We start from the raw sequence: 22,209 nt of genomic DNA on the forward strand, positions 1-22,209 counted from the left end.
TTGAACCCGGGAGGCGGAGGTTGCAGTGAGCCGAGATCATGCCGCTGCACTCCAGCCTGGGCGACAGAGCAAGACTCCATCTCAAAAAAAAACCAAAAAACAAACAAAAAAAAAACCTAGTAGCGTCTACTGAGGCAGACAAGTCTGCTAGTAACTTGCTATTTGAGCTTGAACAAGTCCTGACCCTTTGCTTGCCCTCGAGATACAATGCTTTCTTCTTTCTAGCAGAAAGAACAAATACCCCAAAAGAAAAAAATCTCCTAGGAATAGTCCAATACATTCGTCCAATTGAGACATTCAAAAGCTTTACTCCATCTCAAATGACAAAGTCCCAAAAGAACTACACAGAAAAGGAGATGCACATGAAGTTACAGTCCAAAGATATAAGCAAATGAGGATTCCTGAAACTAAACAACTCCTTCTCTCTCACCATTGAAGCGGTCAATGGCCTCTTGCCGCATGTTCCCAGTGATTCCACCATCGATGCGTTCGTATTTATAACCTTCATGTTCCAAGAAATCCTCTAGCAGGTCTAGCATCTTGGTCATCTGCAAAAGAAGCACGGTTTAATTATGGAAGAGTCAGATGGTAATCCCTTTCCTTAGGTCACTAAGGGTTGTCTATGACTGTTCCCTAAAGCTCCCAGTCCACATGATACCTGGGAAAAGATGAGTACACGATGCCCACCCTCCTTAAGGTTCTTGAGCATTTTCTGCAGCAGCAATAATTTCCCAGATGCTCTGATTAGGGCACTGCCATCATACATGCCATTAGGCATCTTAGGGGCTTCCTGAGAACAAATGCAAAGAAAAAAGTATTAAAAGAAAGCCCACATGGAGAAGACCCAACCCAGGGAGGAACAGGAGATGGCACTACATACCATTGCAGCCACAGGGAAGAGGTATGGATGGTTGCAGCACTTCTTAAGATCCATCACCACATTCAGCAGAGACACCTGGTTGCCACCACCTCGGGCATTGAGTGCTTCAAAATTTCGAGTGAGAATGTACTTGTAGTATTTCCTACATGGGCAAGGTAGAAAGACAGGTTAGACTTGAGAGCCTTTCAATGACTAATAATGCAGTGCCAACAACTGAGATCTTTCTTCCAACACATCCCACTTTGGAACTAAGGACACCTAACGCACAAGCACTACCACCACCACCATTTTAAATAAGGAAAGGTATAACCTAAAATAAGTAAGAACTATGCGCTCCAGCGCCCTAGCATCAGGTTTCTTCAGGCCTTGCTTGCTCCTGTCACCAGATGCCTTGAAGCTGAGTGGGGGAGGAATAGGAAACACTCTGCAGACTGGCAGATGTCTCAATGGAGTCTGCTTCTGTCCCTCCCAACTCACTTCTGCATAGGGCTCAGCTCCACACGCACAATTAGTTCTGTCTTGGAGGGCATGTTCTTGAACACATCGGCTTTGAGCCGCCGCAACATGTGCGGCCCCAGCATGTCATGCAGTTTTTTTATCTGGTCCTCCTTGGCAATGTCAGCAAACTCCTCCAAAAAACCTTCCAAATTGCTTCAGAAAGAAAAAGGAAAAAAGTTATTGGAGGAGAAAGGAAGAAAGAAAAGTGATACAGGAAATGGGTAACAGGAAGAATGAGAGGCACAATTATGAGCCGATTACAGATAAACACATACTTACTGGAACCTCTCGGGGGTGAGAAAGTTGAGCAGATGAAACAACTCTTCCAGATTGTTTTGTAATGGTGTCCCAGTCAGCAACAGCTTGTGCTGGAGTGAGTAACCATTCAATACCCGGAAGAACTGGTGAAGCAGATGGAGAAAGGTGAAATCCAATGAAAACAGAGCTCTAGCAAATCTCTACAAAATTTCAAGTTTTTCACTGCCCAATAGTTAAGCATCCCACTCCTCACATTCTTTTTAAAGGCCTGGCCACCAAGGGCTGTCACATACAAGGAAGGAAGGCAGAGACAATTTTTCCCTCTCCTCTCCATCTACAAGTTTTCCCCTTAATGAATTGGTAGTACTAGAAAAAACCCAAAGTGGGGGCTCCAACATCCCTCCCTCAGCCCTCACCTTAGACTGATTGTTCTTCAGCCGATGGGCTTCATCCACGATGAGGCAGGCCCAATCAATAGAGCCCAAAATAGCCATGTCAATGGTGATCAATTCATAGGATGTCAGCAGCACATGGAATTTCACAGATGCCTCTTTCTGCACATGAAGGCAACTTGGTCACTACTAGTCAGTTCCTCTGTGTAAGCACAACCAGGAGACTGATGGAATGTTTTCCTCCTCCCAGGGTTACCCTTTTGCCTCACCAGGGACCAGATCACAAGGAGGTAAACTAAGCCAGAAGCCACAACTCTTTCTCTAGGGTGGCTTCCCTCCCCTGAGATACCTTCATGCGGGAGGCCTTCTTGCCACCACGAATGGCATTGTCTTCAAAGGAGAACTCATTCTCTCGGATGATGGCACGGCTGTCCTTGTCACCCACATAGGTTACGACATACATGTCTGGAGCCCACATTTCAAACTCCCGCTCCCAGTTGATGATGGTAGAAAGAGGGGCGCTCACTAGGAAGGGGCCTTTGGAATGACCCTTTGAGAAAAAAGAGGAGAGTCAGGACTGAGGGCCCCAGCACACTGCAACCCCAGCGAACACCCACCACCCTGCTGCCCCCTCAAGCTGAGCCAAGGACTGACACACCTGCACTGCTGCTCCTGTTCTCACCTTCCTCTATACAAGTGCCCAGCCCACTCCTTTCCAAAAACCCAAGGTCCCACCATAACTACAAGTCTTACCTCTCCCATTAAGTCTTTATATACTTTTTTTCTGAGACGGAGTTTCACTCTTGTTGCCCAGGCTGGAGTGCAATGGCGCAATCTCGGCTCACTGCAACCTCCACCTCCCGGGTTCAAGCGATTCTCCTGCCTCAGCCTCCCAAGTAGCTGGGATTACAGGCGTGCACCACCACATCCGGCTAATTTTGTATTTTTAGTAGAGACGGGGTTTCGCCATGTTGGTCAGGCTGGTCTCGAACTCCTGACCTCAGGTGATCCACCAACCTCGGGCTTCCAAAGTGCTGGGATTACAGGTATGAGCCACTGCGTCCAGCCAAGCCTTTCCATACTAATTCTACTCATAGTTCTACTTCCCTCAACACACAATCATTCCCCTAGAACTGATACTCTATGGACCCACTGCTAATCCTACCCAGGGCTCCATGCCCTCAAATCTTCCGCTGTGTACATGTGTTTATCCACTATCACATTTATCTACTATCTACTAAACACATGTGTACATGTGTTTATCTATTATCCACAGTGTTCTTGAAGGTCAGAGACCAATTTTTTTATTCCCTTCTCTCTCTACTCAGTGTAAGTGAAGGCTTCAAACACAAAACACCCACACAAAAAACTATCCACCCCAGATTTCCTTACCTCCTTGTAAAGGGAATACAGGAAGACTGCTGTCTGTACAGTTTTCCCAAGGCCCATCTCATCAGCCAAGATGGTGTCAGTGCCCTGAGCCCAGGAGAAGCGTAACCAATTCAGGCCCTCCATTTGATAGGGGTGCAAGGTTCCACCTGTAGCATCCAGGTACTCTGGCTGTCGCTCATACTTCACTGTTGGCTGAAGGATGAAACAGAGAAGTCAAGAGCTGGCAAGGAACTCCCCTCCTCCCCTAATACAGCAGCTGCTTCCTCCTCACTAGTCTTCACGGATCCTCTTGGGGAAGAGCTACAGAAAATTCTGAGGGAAGAGATCCCCTATGATTACTGCAATTTCATATTCAGTTTAGGGTCCTCCAGGAAACAGGGCTTAACCAGACCTGATTTTGATCCTACAGATCACTGAGGAAAAGCACATCACAGACTCCCTACCAATACAATAATTCTAGTAGTCAGGATCCACCAGGTAAATAATCGTTATGTCCCTCTTAGATTCATCTTTTTAACTTTAATCACCCTCAAATTACACTGTACAAACAAAACCCAGAGGAACTGAGCCTGAATTAAGCCAGATTCCAATGTAAGTTCATAAAAGCTAGGCTATGTGGCCCCTCCCCCCAGATAACACTTCTTCAATCATTCAAAATATACCTCCTTTTTTTTTTCTGATGACAAAAGAAGAAAGTAATCCTAGTGCTTTCTGATATATAGAGATGTGGAGAAGTGGGGAAGCCGACTTTGTGAAGTAATCTCAGCTACAAAGTTACTATCCGCATTTCATTACTTAAGAGTACCATCATTAGACTGCAGCAAACATACATTGTCCTACCCAACAAACTACAGTCCCTTCCACCCCCACTCACATCAACTGTTGGCGTTTCTGGAGGCCTCTCCAACTTCCGAAGCTTCACCTTCTTGAGCTTCTTGCCTGGTCGGCCTTCCTCACCCCTCATTAACTCCCTAAAGAAGAAAGACATCACACAGCTGCCCAAAATCCTTTTCTATAGAAGAAACAACTTGGCCAGGCGCAGTGGCTCACACCTGTAATCCCAGCATTTTGGGAGGCCAGCACTTTGGGAGGCTGAGACGGGCGGATCACCTGAGGTCAGGAGATCGAGACCAGCCTGGCCAACATGGTGAAACTCCGTCTCTACTAAAAATACAAAAATTAGCTGGGCATGGTGGCAGACGCCTGTAATCTCAGCTACTCGGGAGACTGAGGCAGGAGAATCGCTTGAACCCAGGAGGCGGAGGCTGCAGCGAGCCACGATCGCACCATTGCACTCCAGCCTGGGGGACAGGAGCAAGACTTCGTCTCAAAAAAAAAAAAAAAAAATCAGCTAGGTGTGGTGGCGTATGCAAATAATCCCAGCTACTCAGGAGGCTAAGGCAGGAGAATCATTTGAACCAGGAAGTCGGAGGTTGCAGTGAGTCAAGATCACGCCACTGCACTACAGCTTGGTGACAGAGCAAGACTCCATCTCAAAAAAAAAAAAAAGAAACAACTCTATGCCTCACCCAAAATCACTCACCTGTGATTCCAATAGCTCTGCTTGAACAGGTCGTAATCCTGGATCTCCACATCCTCACTCTCCCAAGAAGCCTGATCGTAAGGTAAGTCCCGCCACTTGATCAAGTAGTGGACGTGGCCCTTCTTGTCCACACTGCAAGTCCAGGAGAGAAAACCCTCAGAGCCAGAAAAGGCAACCCTCCTCACTTCCTCTCAAAAACTGGCAATACCGTTTGTTTCACACCAGACCTCTAGGTATGCCACAGATCACACGTTTTCAGAGCCTCTACTATACCAGTCTCTGACCAAAAATTATCTCTAATTTATACTTTCCTAGAGCTCAAACACCAGAATTCAGTCAGTTAATAATTAACATAGAGTGTTGGCCGGGTGCAGTGGCTCACGCCTGTAATCCCAGCACTTTGGGAAGCTGAGGCAGGCAGATCGCTTGAGGCCAGGAGCTCAAGACCAGCCAGGCCAACATGGCGAAACCCGTCTCTACTAAAAAAAAAAAAAAATTAGCCAGGCGTCAGGCCAGGCGCGGTGGCTCACGCCTATAATCCCAGCACTTTGGGAGGCCAAGGCAGGCGGATCACCTGAGGTCGGGAGTTCGAGACCAGTCTGGCCAGCATGGTGAAACCCCGTCTCTACTAAAAATGCAAAAATTAGCCGGGCATGGTGGCAGGTGACTGTAATCCCAGCTACTCGGGAAGCTGAAGCAGGAGAATTGCTTGAACCCGGGCGGCGGAGGTTGCAGCAAGCTGAGATTGCGCCACTGCACTCCAGCCTGGGCGACAGAACGAGACTCCATTTCAAAAAAAAAAATTAGGCAGGCGTGGTGGCACACGCCTGTAATCCCAGCTACTCTGGAGGCTGAGGCAGAGAATCACTTGAGCCTGAGAGGCGGAGGTTGCAGTGAGCTTAGATCATACCACTGCACTCCAGGCTGGGCCACAGAGCAAGACTCTGTCTCAAAAAATATAATAAATAAATAAATAAATAGGCCGAGTGCGGCGGCTCACGCCTGTAATCCCAGCACTTTGGAAGGAGGCGGCGAGCGGATCACAAGGTCAGGCGATCAAGACCATCCTGGCTAACACAGTGAAATCCTGTCTCTACTAAAAATACAAAAAAAAAAAAAATTAGCCAGGCGTGGTGGCGATGGCCTGTAGTCCCAGCTACTCGGGAGGCTGAGGCAGGAAAATGGCGTGAAACCAGGAGGCAGAGCTTGCAGTGAGCCAAGATCACGCCACTGCACTCCAGCCTGGGTGACAAGTCTGTCTCAAAAAAAAACAATAATAAAAAAAAAATAAATAAAAATAATAACATAAAGTGTCAGGCGCAGTAGCTCACGCCTGTAATTCTAACACTTTGGGAAGCTGAAGCAGACAGATTGCTTGAGCCCAGGAGTTTGGGACAGCTATGAGCAGTGATCACGACACTACACTCAAGCCTGGGCAACACAGCTAAAATTTGTCTCAAAATAAATATATAAGGCTGAGCGTGGTGGCTAATGCCTGTTAATCCTAGCACTTAGGGAGGCCAAGGCAGGCAGATCACCTGAGGTCACGAGTTCAAGACCAGCCTGGCCAACAGAGTGAAAACCCTGTCTCTACTAAAAATACAAAAATTAGCCAGGAATGGTGGTGGGTGCCTATGCCCAGCTACTGGGGAGGCTGAGGCAGGAGATTCGCTTGAGCCCAGGAGCCCGAGGTTGCACCACTACACTCCAGCCTGGGCAACAGAGCAAGACTCCATCTCAAAAAAACAAACAACTGGGTGTGGAGGCTCACGTCTGTAATCCCAACACTTTCACCTGAGGTCAAGAGATCCAGACCATCCTGCCCAATGTGGTGAAAACCCGTCTCTACTAAAAATACAAAAAATTAGCTGGGCATGGTGGCTTGCGCCTGTAGTCCCAGCTTCTCAGGAGGCTGAAGCAGGATAATCACTTGAATCTGGGAGGCAGAGGTTGCAGTGAGCCAAGATCACGCCACTGCACTCCAGCCTGGGCACAGAGTGAGACTCTGTCTCAAAAAAAACAAACAAACAAAAAAAAACAGTGTCTTCCAAGTCTAAGTTACTGGTAACAGCCATTTTCCCAATCTCTTTAGCAGGACTCTCCCACGGAGACTGCCTGTCTCCCGTGTGCTCAGCTGGTACCTGTGGTTGAGGATTCGGTGGATCATCATCCACTCGGGTTTTATCCCATAGCGATAGAAGCGTTCCTCCATCTCTGCAAATTTAGGGTCCTTGTTCTTTCGCTTTCGGCTTTTCTCTTCATCACCACCAAAGTCCCCAGAAGGTGGCTCATCCATATCATTCTTCCGCTGATAGTTTCGGAACATCACCTGACAGTGCAGCTCCAGCTTTTGAGCGGAAAGAGAAAATCAGCCACCAAGAAGCTGTGTTCATTCCTTCTATCCACAAGGCTCTTTTGTCACTATCCTCTTCATCGTAGCCCCTACATCTCCAGACTATCCTAAACTTACCTGCAGTTCAGAAACCCAGGAGCAGTGCCAGTAAGACATGCCTTGCCATTTCACAAAGAACTGCCGCTCTGGCCGCCCCTCCAAGGGCTTTGGGGAGGGCGTGTTGGGATCAGCATCTGGAGGCCGAGGCACTGGTGTGGGAGATGGTGGCTGACCCCACTTCCAGATTAGGATCTTCTGCACTTTGCCCTTCAGAGCTGGACACTGAGAGAAAAAGAGACAACTTAATCTCAAATCATAACCATGGGAGGAGAAGGGACAGCCCACAGTCTCAACTTCATCAAAGGACTATTCAGATCTCATTTCAGACCTGGAGCAGTGGCTCATGCCTGAAATCCCAGCACCTTGGGAGGCCGAGGCGGGCAGATCACGAGGTCAAGAGATCGAGACCATCCTAGCTAACATGGTGAAACCCCGTCTCTACTAAAAATACAAAAATTAGCTGGGTGTGGTGGCACGCGCCTGTAGTCCCAGCTACTTGCGAGTCTGAGGCAGGAGAATCACTTGAACCTGGGAGGCAGAGCTTGCAGTGAGCCAAGATTGCCCCACTGCACTCCAGCCTGGGGGACAGAGCAAGACTCCATCTCAAAAAAATAAAAAAAGATCTCATTTCAAATAAAATCTAATCCCAGGACTCCTCCAGGGAGAAAATACAGGTTGAGGACCCCTCATGTGAAATGCTTGGGACCGGGAGTATTCTGGATTTCACATTTTTGGATTAGGGTGCTCAACCTGTAATAGAATTCCCTCTCCATTTCTGGACATCGTCCAGGATTTGCGTGCCACCATCACTCCTATCTGCTTAACAGAGCCAGTAGTTAGACTTTAACAATAAGCCAGAACAATCAGGAAATCAACAGACTTAGAGCACAGAATTCCTCCCTTAAGCAATCTAAAGCAGTAAGTGGCCCTATTAAACACTCTAAACTGGCTGGCATGGTGGTAAACACCTGTAATGCCAGCACTTAAGGAGGACAAGGGAGCAGAATGGTTTCAGACCAGGAGTTCAAGACCAGCCTGGGCAACATAGTGAGACCCTGTCTCAACAGAGATTTTTTTTTTTTAATTAGCTGGATGTGGTGGCATGCACCAGTACTCCTAGCTACTCAGCAAGAGGCTGAGATAGGAGGATCACTTGAGCCCAAGAGTTGGAGGCTGCAATGAGCTATGACTGCACCACTACACTCTAGCCTGGATGACAGAATGAGACCCTGTCTCCAAAAAAAAAAAATTTTTAACAAAAAAATTGAAAACATTGTAAGCTACCAAGACCCTGAGGCAGGGTGTCAACACAGGGACAAATGTTCTCAGCTAGAAGAACACTGCTTCATCTCCTCTTAAGAGAGCTGGCAAAACATCAACTCCTCAGTTTGAAGTTAGTCCTATATTTTCCCAGGACAAAAGTATCCCAACACTATAGGATGAAGGAGAATACCTTTCTCAGGGCTGAAAAGCTCATAGTTCCTCTCCTGCACCCCAGCCTCACAATAGCCTACATAGAAAAGACTACACTTTCCACATTTTTTGCCCCGGCTGAGATCAGTCACTCACCGTACAACGGGGACAGAGCCATTCACCGTTGGGGATCTCTGGAAGTGGGGGATTCAGGCAGTGGATGTGGTAGGAAGAAGGACAGGTATCACAGCAGAGCAGTTCCCCACCATCCTTGCAGACCCGGCAGAATTCCATATGGTGGTCATCCTCCTCTTCGAGGTCTCCCCCAACCTCTTCCAGGATCTCCTCACCCTCCGAATTGTCCTCTTTAGCTTCCCACTGGATGCCTTCCTTCTCCTGCAGTAAAGGACCACAGATTCAGATTATTACCCCCACCCGCCCACCGCAGTCTGAAGCCAGTGCCCATCATTCCTTTGAATGCTTCCCAAAGCTCACAACCCGCAGCACCATCATTTCCATTTCCATCCAGGCCCCGAAGAGCTTTACTGTCCCACCCTTCTTCTCATGGGTTCCAAGGGGCCACAATGGCCAGACACTCACGCAGTGTGGGCAGCTCCACTTGCCCTCGGGAGCCTTCTCCATGTCGGGATCCAGGCAGACCATGTGGTAAGCACGGGGACAGGTATCACACAGGATGATCTCACCGCCTTGCTGGCACACCTCGCAATAGTCCTGGTGGTCTGTCTCATAACCATCCACAGCAGTCACCTCCTCCTCGCCTGGGCAAGGAAGAGGGAAAGCCCAGTTATTGGAAAAAAACTACCTCCCCCCACCCCCCGACCTCTATCTCCTTAGGGAGATTCTACCCCAATCACTCCCACCTCATCCCGTCACAAATATACAGAAGAGAAACACACCTTTCTTTTTCTTTTTAGTGGTTCGGAGTTTCTTGCGGCTGCGGCTACTACGGCTGGTGGAACCATCAGAAACAGAATAGCTATTGATACTGGCATCATCGAAGTCAGATTCCACATCTAAGTCATCATCCTCACTCTGGCAGGATGAAAAAGAATAAGGTTAGACGTTCAAGCCAAGGGGAAGGACAGAGTGGCAGAGAGGGGAGTACTCTCTCACTGGGGACACCAGAATCCCAGCAAGCACCGTTATACAGGGAGCCTAGTCTCATCTTGTTCTGTGGGAAACGCCCCACATTCTAGTGTGCCTACTATGAAGGACAGGTTCTGATAGAAGGTCACATCCTTTCTATTAGACATGGCACCCTCCCTAAAGCGATGGGCTGGGCTCTCACCGAGGATCTCTTACGCTTGGAACCAAAACCTCCCAGCTTGATTTTCAGGGGAGCTACTTTCTTGGGTTTAGGCTTCTTGGCATCAGGTACACGAGGGCTGCCCTTGGGCTTCCTCCGAGCATTGGGACCTAAAATCAGGATATATCCAAATATATACCACAAGACCAAAGATGGGGAAAATAAAATCTTCTCCACCTAAGCTTGCTTCCCCACATTCAGATTCCCAAATTTCCCTCCAAAATCCAAGACTCATTCCTCCCTCCTATCTCCTACCTTAGGGCTGACAGACCAGCATTCCCATGCTGTCTTTGACATCTTAAGCCCACACTAGACACCCCCACTCCCATGTGAACCCCATTTCACCTTTGCCCTCCTTGGTCTTGGCCTTGCGGATAGGCACCTCCACAGGGGGAGGTGGTGGTGCAACCTCAGTGGCTGTCACCATGCTCTCCACCACAGCTACCGCTGCTGCTGCCGCAGCTGCCACCGATGCCCCAGAACTGCCTTTGAAGGGGTTATTGGTACTGAACTCCCGCCATTTTGCACCCAAAACCATCATCATCTTGGAGACAGCAATCTTGGGATTTTTGGCAGCAATGAGGGGTCTGGTGGAGAAATGCACAAGAGCAGAGGGAAAGGTTTAAGAATAAAAGAAAGAAAGAGAAGTAAGAAGAGATAACAGAAAGATTCTCCTCCCCCTTCCCCAAACCCCTTCTGTTTTACCTGACAAACTGGCTGAAGGCCTTGTAGTTGGTGAGGGTTCGATAATCCTCCTCTGAGAACACGTGGTCAATGTCTTCCATGCCCCAGTCTTCCAGGAGCTGAGCAGATGATTTAGGCTCCTGCAGAAAGAGCAAAGTCAAGTAAGTACCTGCCACCTAGTGCCCACACTTGCTAAGCAAATTTGTGTGGAAAAATCAGAGTAACAGAGTTAAGAGGAAAAGAAGAGAAAGTGTTCTAAAGGGCAGTAAGGTGTCTAGGAAACAAAAGGACAAAAGTTTAACAGTACAAAGAAGAGGATGGAGGTCCAGGCACCTTTGAATCATCATCATCATCATCCTCCTCCTCCTCCTCCTTCCGCTTGGATTTGCTCTTCTTCTCTTTCTTAGGTCCAAGCTTCTTCTTCTTCTTCTTGCCAGGAGTATAGTCGCTGCCCTCACTGTCTGAGCGCAGAGCCACCTCTTCCTCCTCCTCCACAAACTCTGGCCCCTCCCCAGAGCTGTCCCCCAGCTGCCGGCATAAGAGCATACGCTGGAGCAGGGCAAGGGGGGAAGAGGGAGACAGACACACACATGCTACACACATGCTGACCTCAGGACAGCCCTGAGGCTCATCCCCAGAACATGGCCCACCACTCCTGAGAAAGAAACAAATGCCCTCAGCCCTTCAACCCTTCTCAGAGCTCCTCCCTTCTTCCTCTGATTCCCCGTAACATTCAGTCACCCACTCACCTCCTTTTTTTGGCGCTTGCTCTTAGGGATTTTAGGGTCCCGAGGTTTCTTAGGCTTTTTCTTCTTCTTGAGCTTTGGAGTCTCTGTTTCTGACAAATCCTCTTCTGGGTCCTCTTCATTTTCTACATATATTTGGCAAAGAGTGGTAGGCAGGGAAAAGATCAATAGCAAAAGGTTAGGCCCTAATCCAGAGGCTTTAGACTTTATTCCCCACCTCTTGTCCCAGATTCCTCTGAAGAGAACTGCTATACTCTGTACAGAAGGAAGCTGATACCCAGGACAAAAACAGACAAAGAGAGAGCTGTATATACCCGAAATAGGCCTGCCAGGCCAGACCAGGCCCACCTCGGGCAGCTGTCCAGACCCCTGCCTCCTCTCTCCCGTTCCTACCAGTCCTCTAGATGTTCACCAGTACAGCTGAACTGAGCTGCTCAGAGTTCACCAAGTAAGAGAACTAGATTTAGGCCTCCTGTAACTGGCCACCAAGTTATTCTATAAACCAGGGAATGAGAATGAAAGATCCTACTCAGAAGGCAAAAACTATAGAATATACCTTCCCAGAACAGGATCAGTTCAGGGGTCTCGGAAACCACACCCTTCTCTAACCACTTTGAAGTCATCACTGCTCAAATTAACCAGAACCTCCAAGTCCTAGGTTCAGGTGCCAGCCCAATCTCATGCCCGCTTCTAAAACACAATTTCCTTTCCCCATCTCCAACCCTAATGTTCCTCCTCAGCTTCTCCTGGGTCAGCAGCCTCTTCTCCCTAGGGGCCCGAATCAGCCCAGCTGTCACCACCTCCCCTGCACCCGCCCCCCAGCAAGCCTCCTCCCATCTGGCTCCACCTCCTCCCCTGGCTGGAGGCACACACAAAGCCTGGGTAAGACTGAAAGCTCCTGGGCAAGGATAGGTGGGAAGGGACACAGAGAAGACCAGGAGGCAGCTTCCTTTGTAACAGACATTCACACCAGCTCCGACTCCCTCCTCCCTCCTCTCTCCTCTCTCCCTCTTCCCAAGCCACCCCCGCCCAAAGGGGGGTGGGTAGAGAAAGGAGTGGAGAGAAGAAGGGAGTGCCTCACCCACTGAGGAGAGGGAAAATGGCTCCTGACCGCAGAAGCCAGCCCAGGGCACCCAGCTGCCAACATAGGACAGACAGGAAGTGGCAGGGGAGGGGGTAGGTTTGAGAGAGGTGGGGCGGTGGGAGTGGGGGAGACTGCCCTCATAGAAGCCTCCCCAAATTACCTGGCCCCAGGTCCAAATGCCACCTACTCTGGGATGACAACAGTTCACAAGAGCCCACCCTAACATCCTAAGCAAGGAAACCCAAGGAAAGCGAGACAAACATGAAGGTAATACTAAGAGAAGAACTCGATCACTCCCTCAATCATAATTATTTTTTCAATCATCAGAGCTGAGATTTAACAAAGGCTCAGTGGACTTGTGGTCAGCGCATACAACCTTCTCCCCAAATTTCTGATGACCAAAAGATTTAGTTTGAGGAATGGAGGCCCACAAGAAGTCTCTGAAGCTCAGCTTCCTCACCACTCCCACCCAGATTCCTATCCAACATATGGGAATGTCTGCACAAAAAAACAGAGCAGGACCTAGACAGTGGTAGAAGAGAATATCCCAGCCGGGTGCAATGGCTCATGCCTGTAATCGCAGCACTCTGGGAGGCTGAGGCGGGCAGATCATTTGAGGTCAGTTCGAAACCAGCTTGGCCAACATGGTGAAACCCTGTCTCTACTAAAAAAACAAAAATTAGCCAGGCATGGTGGTGGGTGCCTGTAATCCCAGCTACTCAGGAGGCTGAGGCAGGAGAATCGCTTGAGCCCGGGAGGCGGAGGTTGCAGTGAGCCAAGATCGCACCACTGCACTCCAACCTTGGCGACAGAGTGAGACCCCATCTCAAAAATAAAAGAGAAAGTAATATCCCTCCTTCAATCCCTGACATGTTCTTAGCTCTTAACCCCCAAAATTAGCCCTAAAATGTCTCTGGCTCCCCACTTCCTGAGCTAGACAGATACTAGGGAATGAGATATTAGGCTGGACAAAGCACCATCAGCCTCCCTGCTTCTCAGCCCAGAATAAGACCAGGCACAAGAAAGCCCCTCCCATTCCCCCTTGGGAATGGAACATCAGCCTGGATTTCACCAGAAAGAATCATTTTCTTAAGGACTTTTCCCCACCAATCCCCAAGTCAACCCCCAACCCCCATCAGCTACATCTCACCACCCCCATAAAAGCTGAAGTGGAGACAAAGACAACCCATGGAGGCAAAGGGGACATCCTTCCATGCACGTGGAGCCCCCAAACTTCTCAGGCAAATAATATGCTGAAATGGCAAACCGCAAACTTACTGAGATATAGAGAAGATTTAGGAAAGGGACAGGAATGGGGTGTGGCAAGTGGAAAAAGTGGGTCATGCTACAGCTCAGGACAGAGTTCACAGCTCCTGCGCAGCTCCCGGTCAACATGAAAGGCAGCCCCGGCCCAAGTGGCCAATGGGAGGCCAAGATGTGGAACCCAGAATGTTTAGGCAGCACTACTGTTTCTCATGCCCCTCTCAGAAGGACAGGGTCCCCTTACCAGCACCACAACTCTGCCCTCACCTTGGGCAAGGGCATGGAAATCTGCCCCCTACTCTACACAAGGATGAAACCAAGTTTCTCATCCCAACAGCCCAGACTCCATGACAACACTAACCCCTCTCCTAAATGGCCTCAGGTTGAAGTGAAGAATTCCAACTTATAAAGTGCCAAATGTGAAAGCGTCTCTCCCAGACCACCTCAACTTCCACTGAAGCTAAGAAGAGAGAAGGCAGAAGTGAATGATGCTGGATGAGAAACAAAAACAGGATCAGCAGGCTCCAGAATGAGAAGAAAACTAGAAGCAGAAGGAATAAAAAAATGACATGTAGAAAAAAAAATTAAACTAGAAAACATGAAGGTCAAGGAGACGAGTAGGTGACATAGCTAGGGGCTCTGAAAAAGGACACAGAAGAGAAAGACATCTGCTTAGGAGCATGACATCAACCATCATTTGAGGATAGACAACAGTTCCCCCAATCAGGCAGGGTGGTTACAACCATACGGGTTTGGCCAGTTCATGAAGCCACCCCAAAACACAGATAGCGCAACCCCTAGCACACCTACACAGACACTTCACACTGCCAGCCTAAACCGCAGGCTACCTCGTAGAGACAGAAGCCACTAGGAAAAAAGCCAAAATTATGTCCACTCACCAGGAGGAGGAGTGCCCTCCCTTCTTTTCCCCCTCTTCACTAGGCTATTACATCCTCCCCGAGCCCCCATCACTTCCCCACTCAAAACATTCCAGCAATCTGCCTGGCTAAAAGCACTCCAGATCTTGCTGAGGAGCGCGATTCAAACTTCACACAGTTCAGACGGCACAGAAAACCGGTAACCGATCAGAAGCTAAAAATAATCAGATAGAGTGTAACCAGCACTCCCTCTTTCCTTTCCACAGCAGCAACCACAGGATCCTACTAGCACAGATGCCCGGCTGGTCTTTCAAACAGAATCCTCAACGCCCCCCTCCACCACCACCACCACAAGCCTCCAGGGGTCCCAGCTACCTGCATTCCTCCGAGGACCCACACACCAGGTAATGCCTGCCAGCCCAGAGAGCTCCCTCAACTGGGAACTGCAGAGCATTCCTCAAGACAGAGTGCAGCAAGCTGGCATCTCCGTGCCCAGGAGGCACATGGCTTCCACCCCCCTCACACCAGAGCTCCGCAGAAGGGAACCACTCCCTTCGGATACCCTCCACCTCCGGCTCTGCACAGAGACAGCGGAGCAACACAGCCCTGCCTCACCAGACGAGTCACTCGGGAGAGCCCCAGATGCCTCCTTCCCGCCATGGGCCCTTGGGGAAGATGTTACCTGGGTGGGGTGGGGGCAGGCTGTTGTTCAAAAGTGCATCCATATCCTCCTCCTCACTGCCCGCCGAGCAGGGGGACGGGGAGCCCAGGCCCGACGCCATCCCCTTCCGCTCCCGGCCAGGGGCCCTCTACACTGGCCCGAGTCACTGTGCGGGGGAGGGGGGAGAAACACAGAACAGTCAGTGACGCGCACTGTCCCCCTCCCCCACACCCACCCGCTCTTTCCGCCCCCCACCCCAGCCACCCTAGCAGGGCACCCGAACCGCTCAGGCTGAACTTAGTTCCACACTCCTCGGGGGCAGCCCGGAAGCCGGCTCCCCGGCAGGCGCCCCCACGGAGCGAGGGAGCGACGCCTCCGAGGGCAGGCTGGTGCAAGCGCGGGGAGGGGAGACGCGGGGCTGGACCGAGCGGGGTGTGACGGGGGAGGGGGTCCGAGTGGCAGCGGCGCGGGGGGGCCAGGGGAGGCCGCAGGCGGCGAGGCGCTCGGGGACACAAGGTCACTTGGGGGTGGGGGGGCGCCTCCCTGCGCCCGGGGAGGGGCCAGTCCCCAGACAGGGCAGCTCTCCAAAAGCTGTCCTCTGGGACAACTCAGGTTCTCCTCAAGAGCTGCGGGGACGAGGGGGCGTGGAGGCTCGGGCGCTGCGGGGGGCCGGAGGCAGGGACGCGGGGGGCGAAAGCGTCCCACCGGGAAGGGGGCCGGGCCACGTGTCCCGGGGGGCAAATGATCAAAGGGCGAGGGGGTGGGCGCCGGGCATTGTGGGAGACCAAGCCGGAGGCGGGGGGTCGCGGGGAGCAAGACTCCGGCAGGGTTAGGGCGGGGGCTGGTGAGGAGGCCGGGCGCCCTGCAGGGCCAGGAAAGGAAGGGTCGGCTCCTCTGGGCAAGGGGCGGTCCGCGGGTCCGGAGACGCCTGAGGAAGGGGCGGGTGACGGGATGACCCTCGGGGCTGGTAGGGCCGTGAGGGGCGTCTCTTTGGGAACCCCGCGCTCTCCTCACCCCGGAGCCGCCGCAGGTCGCGCAGGGTCCGGCTCGGTGTCACTCCCGCTCCGGCTCCTCTTCGCCGCGTCCGAAGGGGGGAAAATGGCTCCGGCTCCAGCGTCGCCTCTTAAAGGGCCTGAAACACCGGCCGGGAAATCCCACCGCACAGGCCCCGCCCCCCCACGGACAGCCCATAATAACCTCAACCAACTCCAACCCCCCCCTTCCACTACCGCCACCCTCCTCCCCAGGTCTCCCGGGCAACCCCCGCCCCCTCGTCGCTCAGGCAACCACTGGCCACGCCCCCTTCGAGCGCGCGCGCGCGCGTCACCTGGGCAACCGCCCACCTCCTGGCCATCCCATAATACACACGGACCCCCCCCCAACACACACACACACACACACACAACACACACACACCCTGCCCCCCCACATTTCATACACATATGCCAGGGGCTGCTGACATCTCATAATATTGCAGACCTTTTGCAACTAACCCTCTTAGACATCCCATAATAGACATCCTTTGCCAACTTCTTCTTCACTCTTGGCCCTAATGCTAACATCCCATAATAATTCATCACCCCTCCCTCCCCATGGCCATCCCATAATAAGCACCCCTCGCAGCACTTATGCCTCATATCCCATAATATTCAGCCCCATCCCCCACAGACATCCCATAATAACCATCCTTCATCCACCCCCAGTTTGATATCCCATAATAGTCAGAAACTCACCCCCCCCATACTACAACAACGGACACTCGGCCTCCTCCCACACACATCCCGTAATAATCGGTCTCCCACTTTCTATACTGACATCCCATAATAACTAACCCCCTAGAGCTGCCCTCAGTCCCTGCAGGCCAGGGTCTAGAGGCTCACATCACCCCCAGCCTTCCCTCTTCTAGCTCCACAGCCTATAGTAAGTACCCCTCCTCTATCAAAAAGATAACCCATAATGATCAACAGCCCTACTGTCGCCCCACAGATGGACATCTAATCTCTTTTCCTCTAACACTGGAAAGCTATCCCATAATAATTTTACTCTCCTACCCACATCCTGACATCCCATAATAATTGCAAGGAGCCCGTGGTCAACCAAACATACCATAATACTCCCAACGCAACCCAGTGTCACATCCCATAATGCTTCATCTCCACTCTACCACCCCTATACCCTTCGAGCCATGCATCCCATAATATTCATATTCTTCCCACCCCCATCTCCAGGCGCTGTCAGTCTATTCTAACACCCAGAGCAGGGAGGGCCAGGCAGGCTACCCACGCTTCCTTGTCCCCGCCCCCACTTGCACACACCTTAATCCCTTTCTGGGCCAAAGTAGTATCCTGGCAAAAAGCCTCCTGATGTCTGGGACCCCAGCTTCCCTCATACCATCATTTCCAGACACTCGGGGGCTGGGAGCCCACCTAGGGCCCCACCCAGTCCCACCAAAATCTAGGTATTTTCCAGATGCTTACCTCCAGCTCCTAAGTTTTGAGGAACACCAACCAACCAAAATACCAAGCTGACAGATGAAACATTTACATGAAGTCTAATTCACCCTACAGCATCCCATAATAATTACCAACTCCCATCCAAAGACTATCTCTCAACATTCTAGCAATCCTCCCCCTCACCACATCCCCAGGTCAGGGATCTTTCACCAACACCCCCAGGCCACTCCTGGGGATGGACATCCCATCACGATGTGAACTCAGGTTCCTGCTCTATACACACCAAGAGTGAAGGCCTGCCCTTCCGCTACTCACCACTACTCATGTTCATTCAACCTGTGTTGACAGAGTACCTAGCAAGGCCGAGCTCCGCACCATGGAGAAGCAAGGAAGACCAGGGGGCCTCCCTTCAAAAAGCATAAGCAACCAAGCAAACTATGACACACGACAGAATGGTGCCAAGGGAGAACTGCTGAGCACTGTTTCCCAATTTCCTGTTACAGAAAATAAAATCCCACTGGTTCCAAGAGAGAACATATCCCAATAAGATTTATCGTGGTCCTTCTAGAGGCTGGAAGATGATACTTAAAGGATTTATGGGTATAGACCATAGTCAACATGATCTCCTATCTGTTCCCTACTTACTAGGGGATTTTTCTTGGAAAGCAATGTTCATCCATCCAGCATTCCTAATACTGAAATCCTATAATATGTTCATGTCCTTCCTTCTTAAGAGACTCCACAATATACCAGCATTGTTTCCCTCATTCTTGAACACCAAATCCTGCTTATCCTCAATGTCCCATATTTTTCAGGCACTTTCCCATTTTATATCCTGAAGTCTCATAATATCTCCAATGGCCTCCATCCTCATCTTGTTGGGGCCCCATTCTCCACCTCAAAAAAAAAAAAATCTTTAGTTGTATAATGTTCCCCATCTTCCCCTGCCGGTATAGAAGTCAATATTCCAGCGGGGCATGGTGGCTCATGCCTGTAATCCCAGCACTTTGGGAGGCCAAGGCAGGTGGATCACAAGGTCAGGAGTTCAAGACCAGCCTGGCCAAAATGGTGAAACCCCATCTCTACTAAACATACAAAAATTAGCCTGACATGGTGGCACGTGCCTGTAATCCTAGCTACTCAAGGGCTGAGGCAGGAGAATTGCTTGAACCCAGGAGGTAGAGGTTGCAGGGAGCTGAGATTGCACCACTGCACTATAGCCTGGGCAACAGAGCAAGACTCTGCCTCAGAAAAAAAAAAAAAAAAAGAAGTCAGCAGTCCAGGAGAACTTCTACATTGAATTATGCCCCAAGGTAGCCCTCCAGCATATACCATCTCCTTCCCTTATTATGCATACCCTCCAGCCACCCTATGGACCCAATCCTAGAAGCTGAAATAACCGAATTTTTTGTTTTGTTTTGTTTTTTGTTTTTTTGAGAGACAGGGTCTCAGTGGCGCAATCACAGCTCACTGCAACCTCAACCTCCTGGGCTCAAGTGATCATCCCACCTCAGCCTCCCACCTGTAGCTGGAACCACGGACATACACCACCACATCCAGCTAATTTTTAAATTTATTGTAGAGACGGGGTTTCACTATGTTGCCAGGCTGATCTTGAACTTCTGGACTCAAGTGATCTTCCCACCTCAGGAAAGAGCCCAATTTTTTTTTTTTTTTTTTTTTTCGAGACGGAGTTTCGCTCTTGTTGCCCAGGCTGGAGTGCCATGGCGCGATCTCGGCTCACTGCAACCTCAGCCTCCCGGGTTCAAGTGATTCTCCTGCCTCAGCCTCCCGGGTAGCTGGGATTACAGGCATGTGCCACCATGCCCGGCTAATTTTGTATTTTTAGTAGAGACGGGGTTTCTCCATATTGGTCAGGCTGGTCTCGAACGCCCGAACTCAGGTGATCCGCCTGCCTCGGCCTCCCAAAGTGCTGGGATTACAGGCGTGAGCCACTGCGCCTGGCCAGGAAAGAGCCCAATCTTAAAACCCTTTGGCCCTCAGAAAACCTAACCCATCAGCCTGTCACTTTTCCCTCTTCCTGACTCCCAGAGATTCAGGACCTGAGTGAAAACCAATGTCCCAGCACCACTGCCTTGCTGCCCTAACCCCAGGCCAAGGATAATGTCTCCCTCTGCTCATGTACCTTTTTTGCACGGGTCCAAGACCTATGGAAGTGGGATGAGTTGAAAAGAAACTGGGACTTCCTTGTAGAAAGGGCCCTTTACTAACCAGTAGTGAGTGGGACGAACCTCATGCCATCTCTGCATTACCCTTCTCATCTCATTTCCCTAGAGGAAGGCCTGCCCAGATGGCTCTCCCCTTCTCTAGGATCCAAGGGACTGGAGAACTGGCACAAAGAAATGAGTTCAGGGAAGGCAAGAGCTTGCCTCAGGGAATTACAATCCCCCTGCTCCTGAGCAGAGCACCAGGGACGCAGACAAGTCTTCCGCTAGCTCCTGGCTGACTCTGTAGACCCACTAGCATTCCACATTTAACTCTCCTCATCTTAGGACTGGAGTTTTCGGCATCAAAGACATCAGGTCCTGTCAAAAGCTCCCTGTCACCTTTGAAGTAGGTGTTTTCTTTTTCCAACCTTCCCTTCAGCTCCCTGGCCCACCCTCTTGCTGCACTCATTATGGCAAGCGGGCCATTCTCCCCCGTTCTGCAAGGCTTCCAGTTTCCCTCGTTAAATGCTCTCGACATCAAGACTGGGCCCCATTTACTTACCCAAGTCCTCTCCCATACTTACTCTGAGTACTAAGAATGAAACTTGTGTTCCACAATGGGGGGTGAGGAGGCAGCTCTTTTCAGATACCATGATGTGGGGACACCTCCTTTCAGGGAAGTTTCTCCTTCCTACAGAGGGCTGCCAGATGCCTATTGTGCCCTCTTCTACCCTCATTTCTCCAGGGGATCCAGCCTGTCTCTGGGCCTCAAATTCCCTTCTGCAATATCTCCATCTGCCCATACCCATACTCTCATTTCCACAGTGATCTGTCCATATAAACCAGTAAGAGAGCGTTTGGGTAGTCACAGCCTCCTGCCTGTGACTAAAAATATCCACATTTTATTTATCCATATATCCTTTGTCCACTACTCACCCTGTGTCCCTATTCCTGTAGGTTCTACCCACTTCTTCCTTTGCTGCTCTTGCTCCCCACCTCTCCCTAACACCACAACAAGGAGAAAGTTAAAATCCCTTCCTCTCTTCTTGAGTTCCAGAAAGGGCTCGGAGGTGTGTGCTGGTGTGTTGCTTTGTAGTCCTTATGCTTCTACGCTTCCCCTCCCTCCTCTAGCCCCGTGCTACCCTCCCAGATAAATTATAAATAAACCACTAGCATGATTGGCCCACGGAGACTAAGGGTGGCATAATCTCCTAATTAATGCACCCAGGAGGGCAGCCTCTCTAGCCAGTTACCTTAGAGTTCTGTTTTCATCCCATGGTACAGAAGAACCTAGAATAACACTCAGAGTGGGTTGTTCATGGAGTTTTTAGCATTTGCTCTATAATTCCTCTCCTTACACCTCTGTTTTGTGTGAACCTGAAAAACTCTGTTCATAAGAGGTCCAAGGGGCCACAGTGTTCTCCTGCTCTGTCTGAAAAGGGGATTTTGGGAGACAACGAGGGAAGCAAAGCCACAGTGACAGTGCACTCCAAAGGCTAGACAGGATGCAGATCACGTGGGGCTTGGGGGTGACATGCCAGGTGTTTGTATCTCAGGAGGCAACCTAGTGTCTGTTTTTTGGGTGTGACTGCAAGGTAGCAAAGCGCCCCGTGCACAACCCCCCAACCTAAGCAAAGTGCTCCGTGCACAATCCCCCAACCTGAGCTATGGTCCCCAGGCTCAAACCCAGGAAGACAAAGATGGAAGGGAGATGGGTACTATCGCCGTCCATGAGTACTACTCCCTTTGGTATGCCACCCAGCCAGAACATCTCAGTTCTCATTTGCAGTGCAGCTCTGCAGGCCCCGGACTCACAGGGCAACCCTGTAGCGCACAAGCTGTTTAAAGGACCCAGGTGTCCAGGGTTCAGATTTGGCTCGCTGGAGCCTGCCCCAGGGGCCCCTTCAAACAGCTGTCACCAAAGAAACCTCTCCAGCCAGTTACTCCTGCCAGGCCTCAGGTCCGACTCCAGGGCTCACCCTACCCTCCCCAGCTCCTTCCCTCCCTCTTCCTTCCCTCCCCCTCCCCACCCCTCCCTAGAGTTTCACCTCTCCTGGACAGCCCCACCCAGCTGTGCAGGGCACATCCCATAATAATCCTCCTCGCTAGCCTTACCC

General features: G+C 50.7%; 1 protein-coding gene across 28 annotated transcripts in view; it reads right to left on the reverse strand.

Annotated features, from left to right (window-relative positions):
* CHD4 (chromodomain helicase DNA binding protein 4) overlaps positions 1–22,209 on the reverse strand; it is a 44,579-nt gene that overhangs the window by 20,947 nt on the left and 1,423 nt on the right. For 7 of the 28 annotated variants that reach the window (XM_055095295.2, XM_055095293.2, XM_014347052.4 and 4 more), the window contains exons 1-22: positions 16,486–16,772; positions 15,493–15,637; positions 11,589–11,710; positions 11,173–11,388; positions 10,861–10,979; positions 10,501–10,742; positions 10,138–10,265; positions 9,746–9,881; positions 9,429–9,607; positions 8,985–9,224; positions 7,434–7,637; positions 7,105–7,310; positions 4,964–5,095; positions 4,295–4,391; positions 3,421–3,612; positions 2,378–2,578; positions 2,053–2,190; positions 1,658–1,779; positions 1,358–1,531; positions 881–1,022; positions 659–790; positions 431–548 (exon numbers count right to left, since the gene is read on the reverse strand). In XM_055095295.2, coding sequence (XP_054951270.1) covers positions 431–548; positions 659–790; positions 881–1,022; positions 1,358–1,531; positions 1,658–1,779; positions 2,053–2,190; positions 2,378–2,578; positions 3,421–3,612; positions 4,295–4,391; positions 4,964–5,095; positions 7,105–7,310; positions 7,434–7,637; positions 8,985–9,224; positions 9,429–9,607; positions 9,746–9,881; positions 10,138–10,265; positions 10,501–10,742; positions 10,861–10,979; positions 11,173–11,388; positions 11,589–11,710; positions 15,493–15,592 — 3,340 coding nt within the window. In that variant the 5' untranslated portion in view covers positions 15,593–15,637; positions 16,486–16,772. Of the gene's footprint in view, positions 1–430; positions 549–658; positions 791–880; positions 1,023–1,357; positions 1,532–1,657; positions 1,780–2,052; positions 2,191–2,377; positions 2,579–3,420; positions 3,613–4,294; positions 4,392–4,963; positions 5,096–7,104; positions 7,311–7,433; positions 7,638–8,984; positions 9,225–9,428; positions 9,608–9,745; positions 9,882–10,137; positions 10,266–10,500; positions 10,743–10,860; positions 10,980–11,172; positions 11,389–11,588; positions 11,711–15,492; positions 16,400–16,485; positions 17,093–22,209 lie in introns of those variants that run through there. The other 21 variants (XM_063593310.1, XM_055095300.2, XM_055095302.2 and 18 more) reach the window with 11 other exon arrangements.

This window comes from Pan paniscus, chromosome 10 (genome assembly GCF_029289425.2).
Source record: "Pan paniscus chromosome 10, NHGRI_mPanPan1-v2.0_pri, whole genome shotgun sequence".
Lineage (NCBI taxonomy): Eukaryota > Metazoa > Chordata > Mammalia > Primates > Hominidae > Pan > Pan paniscus.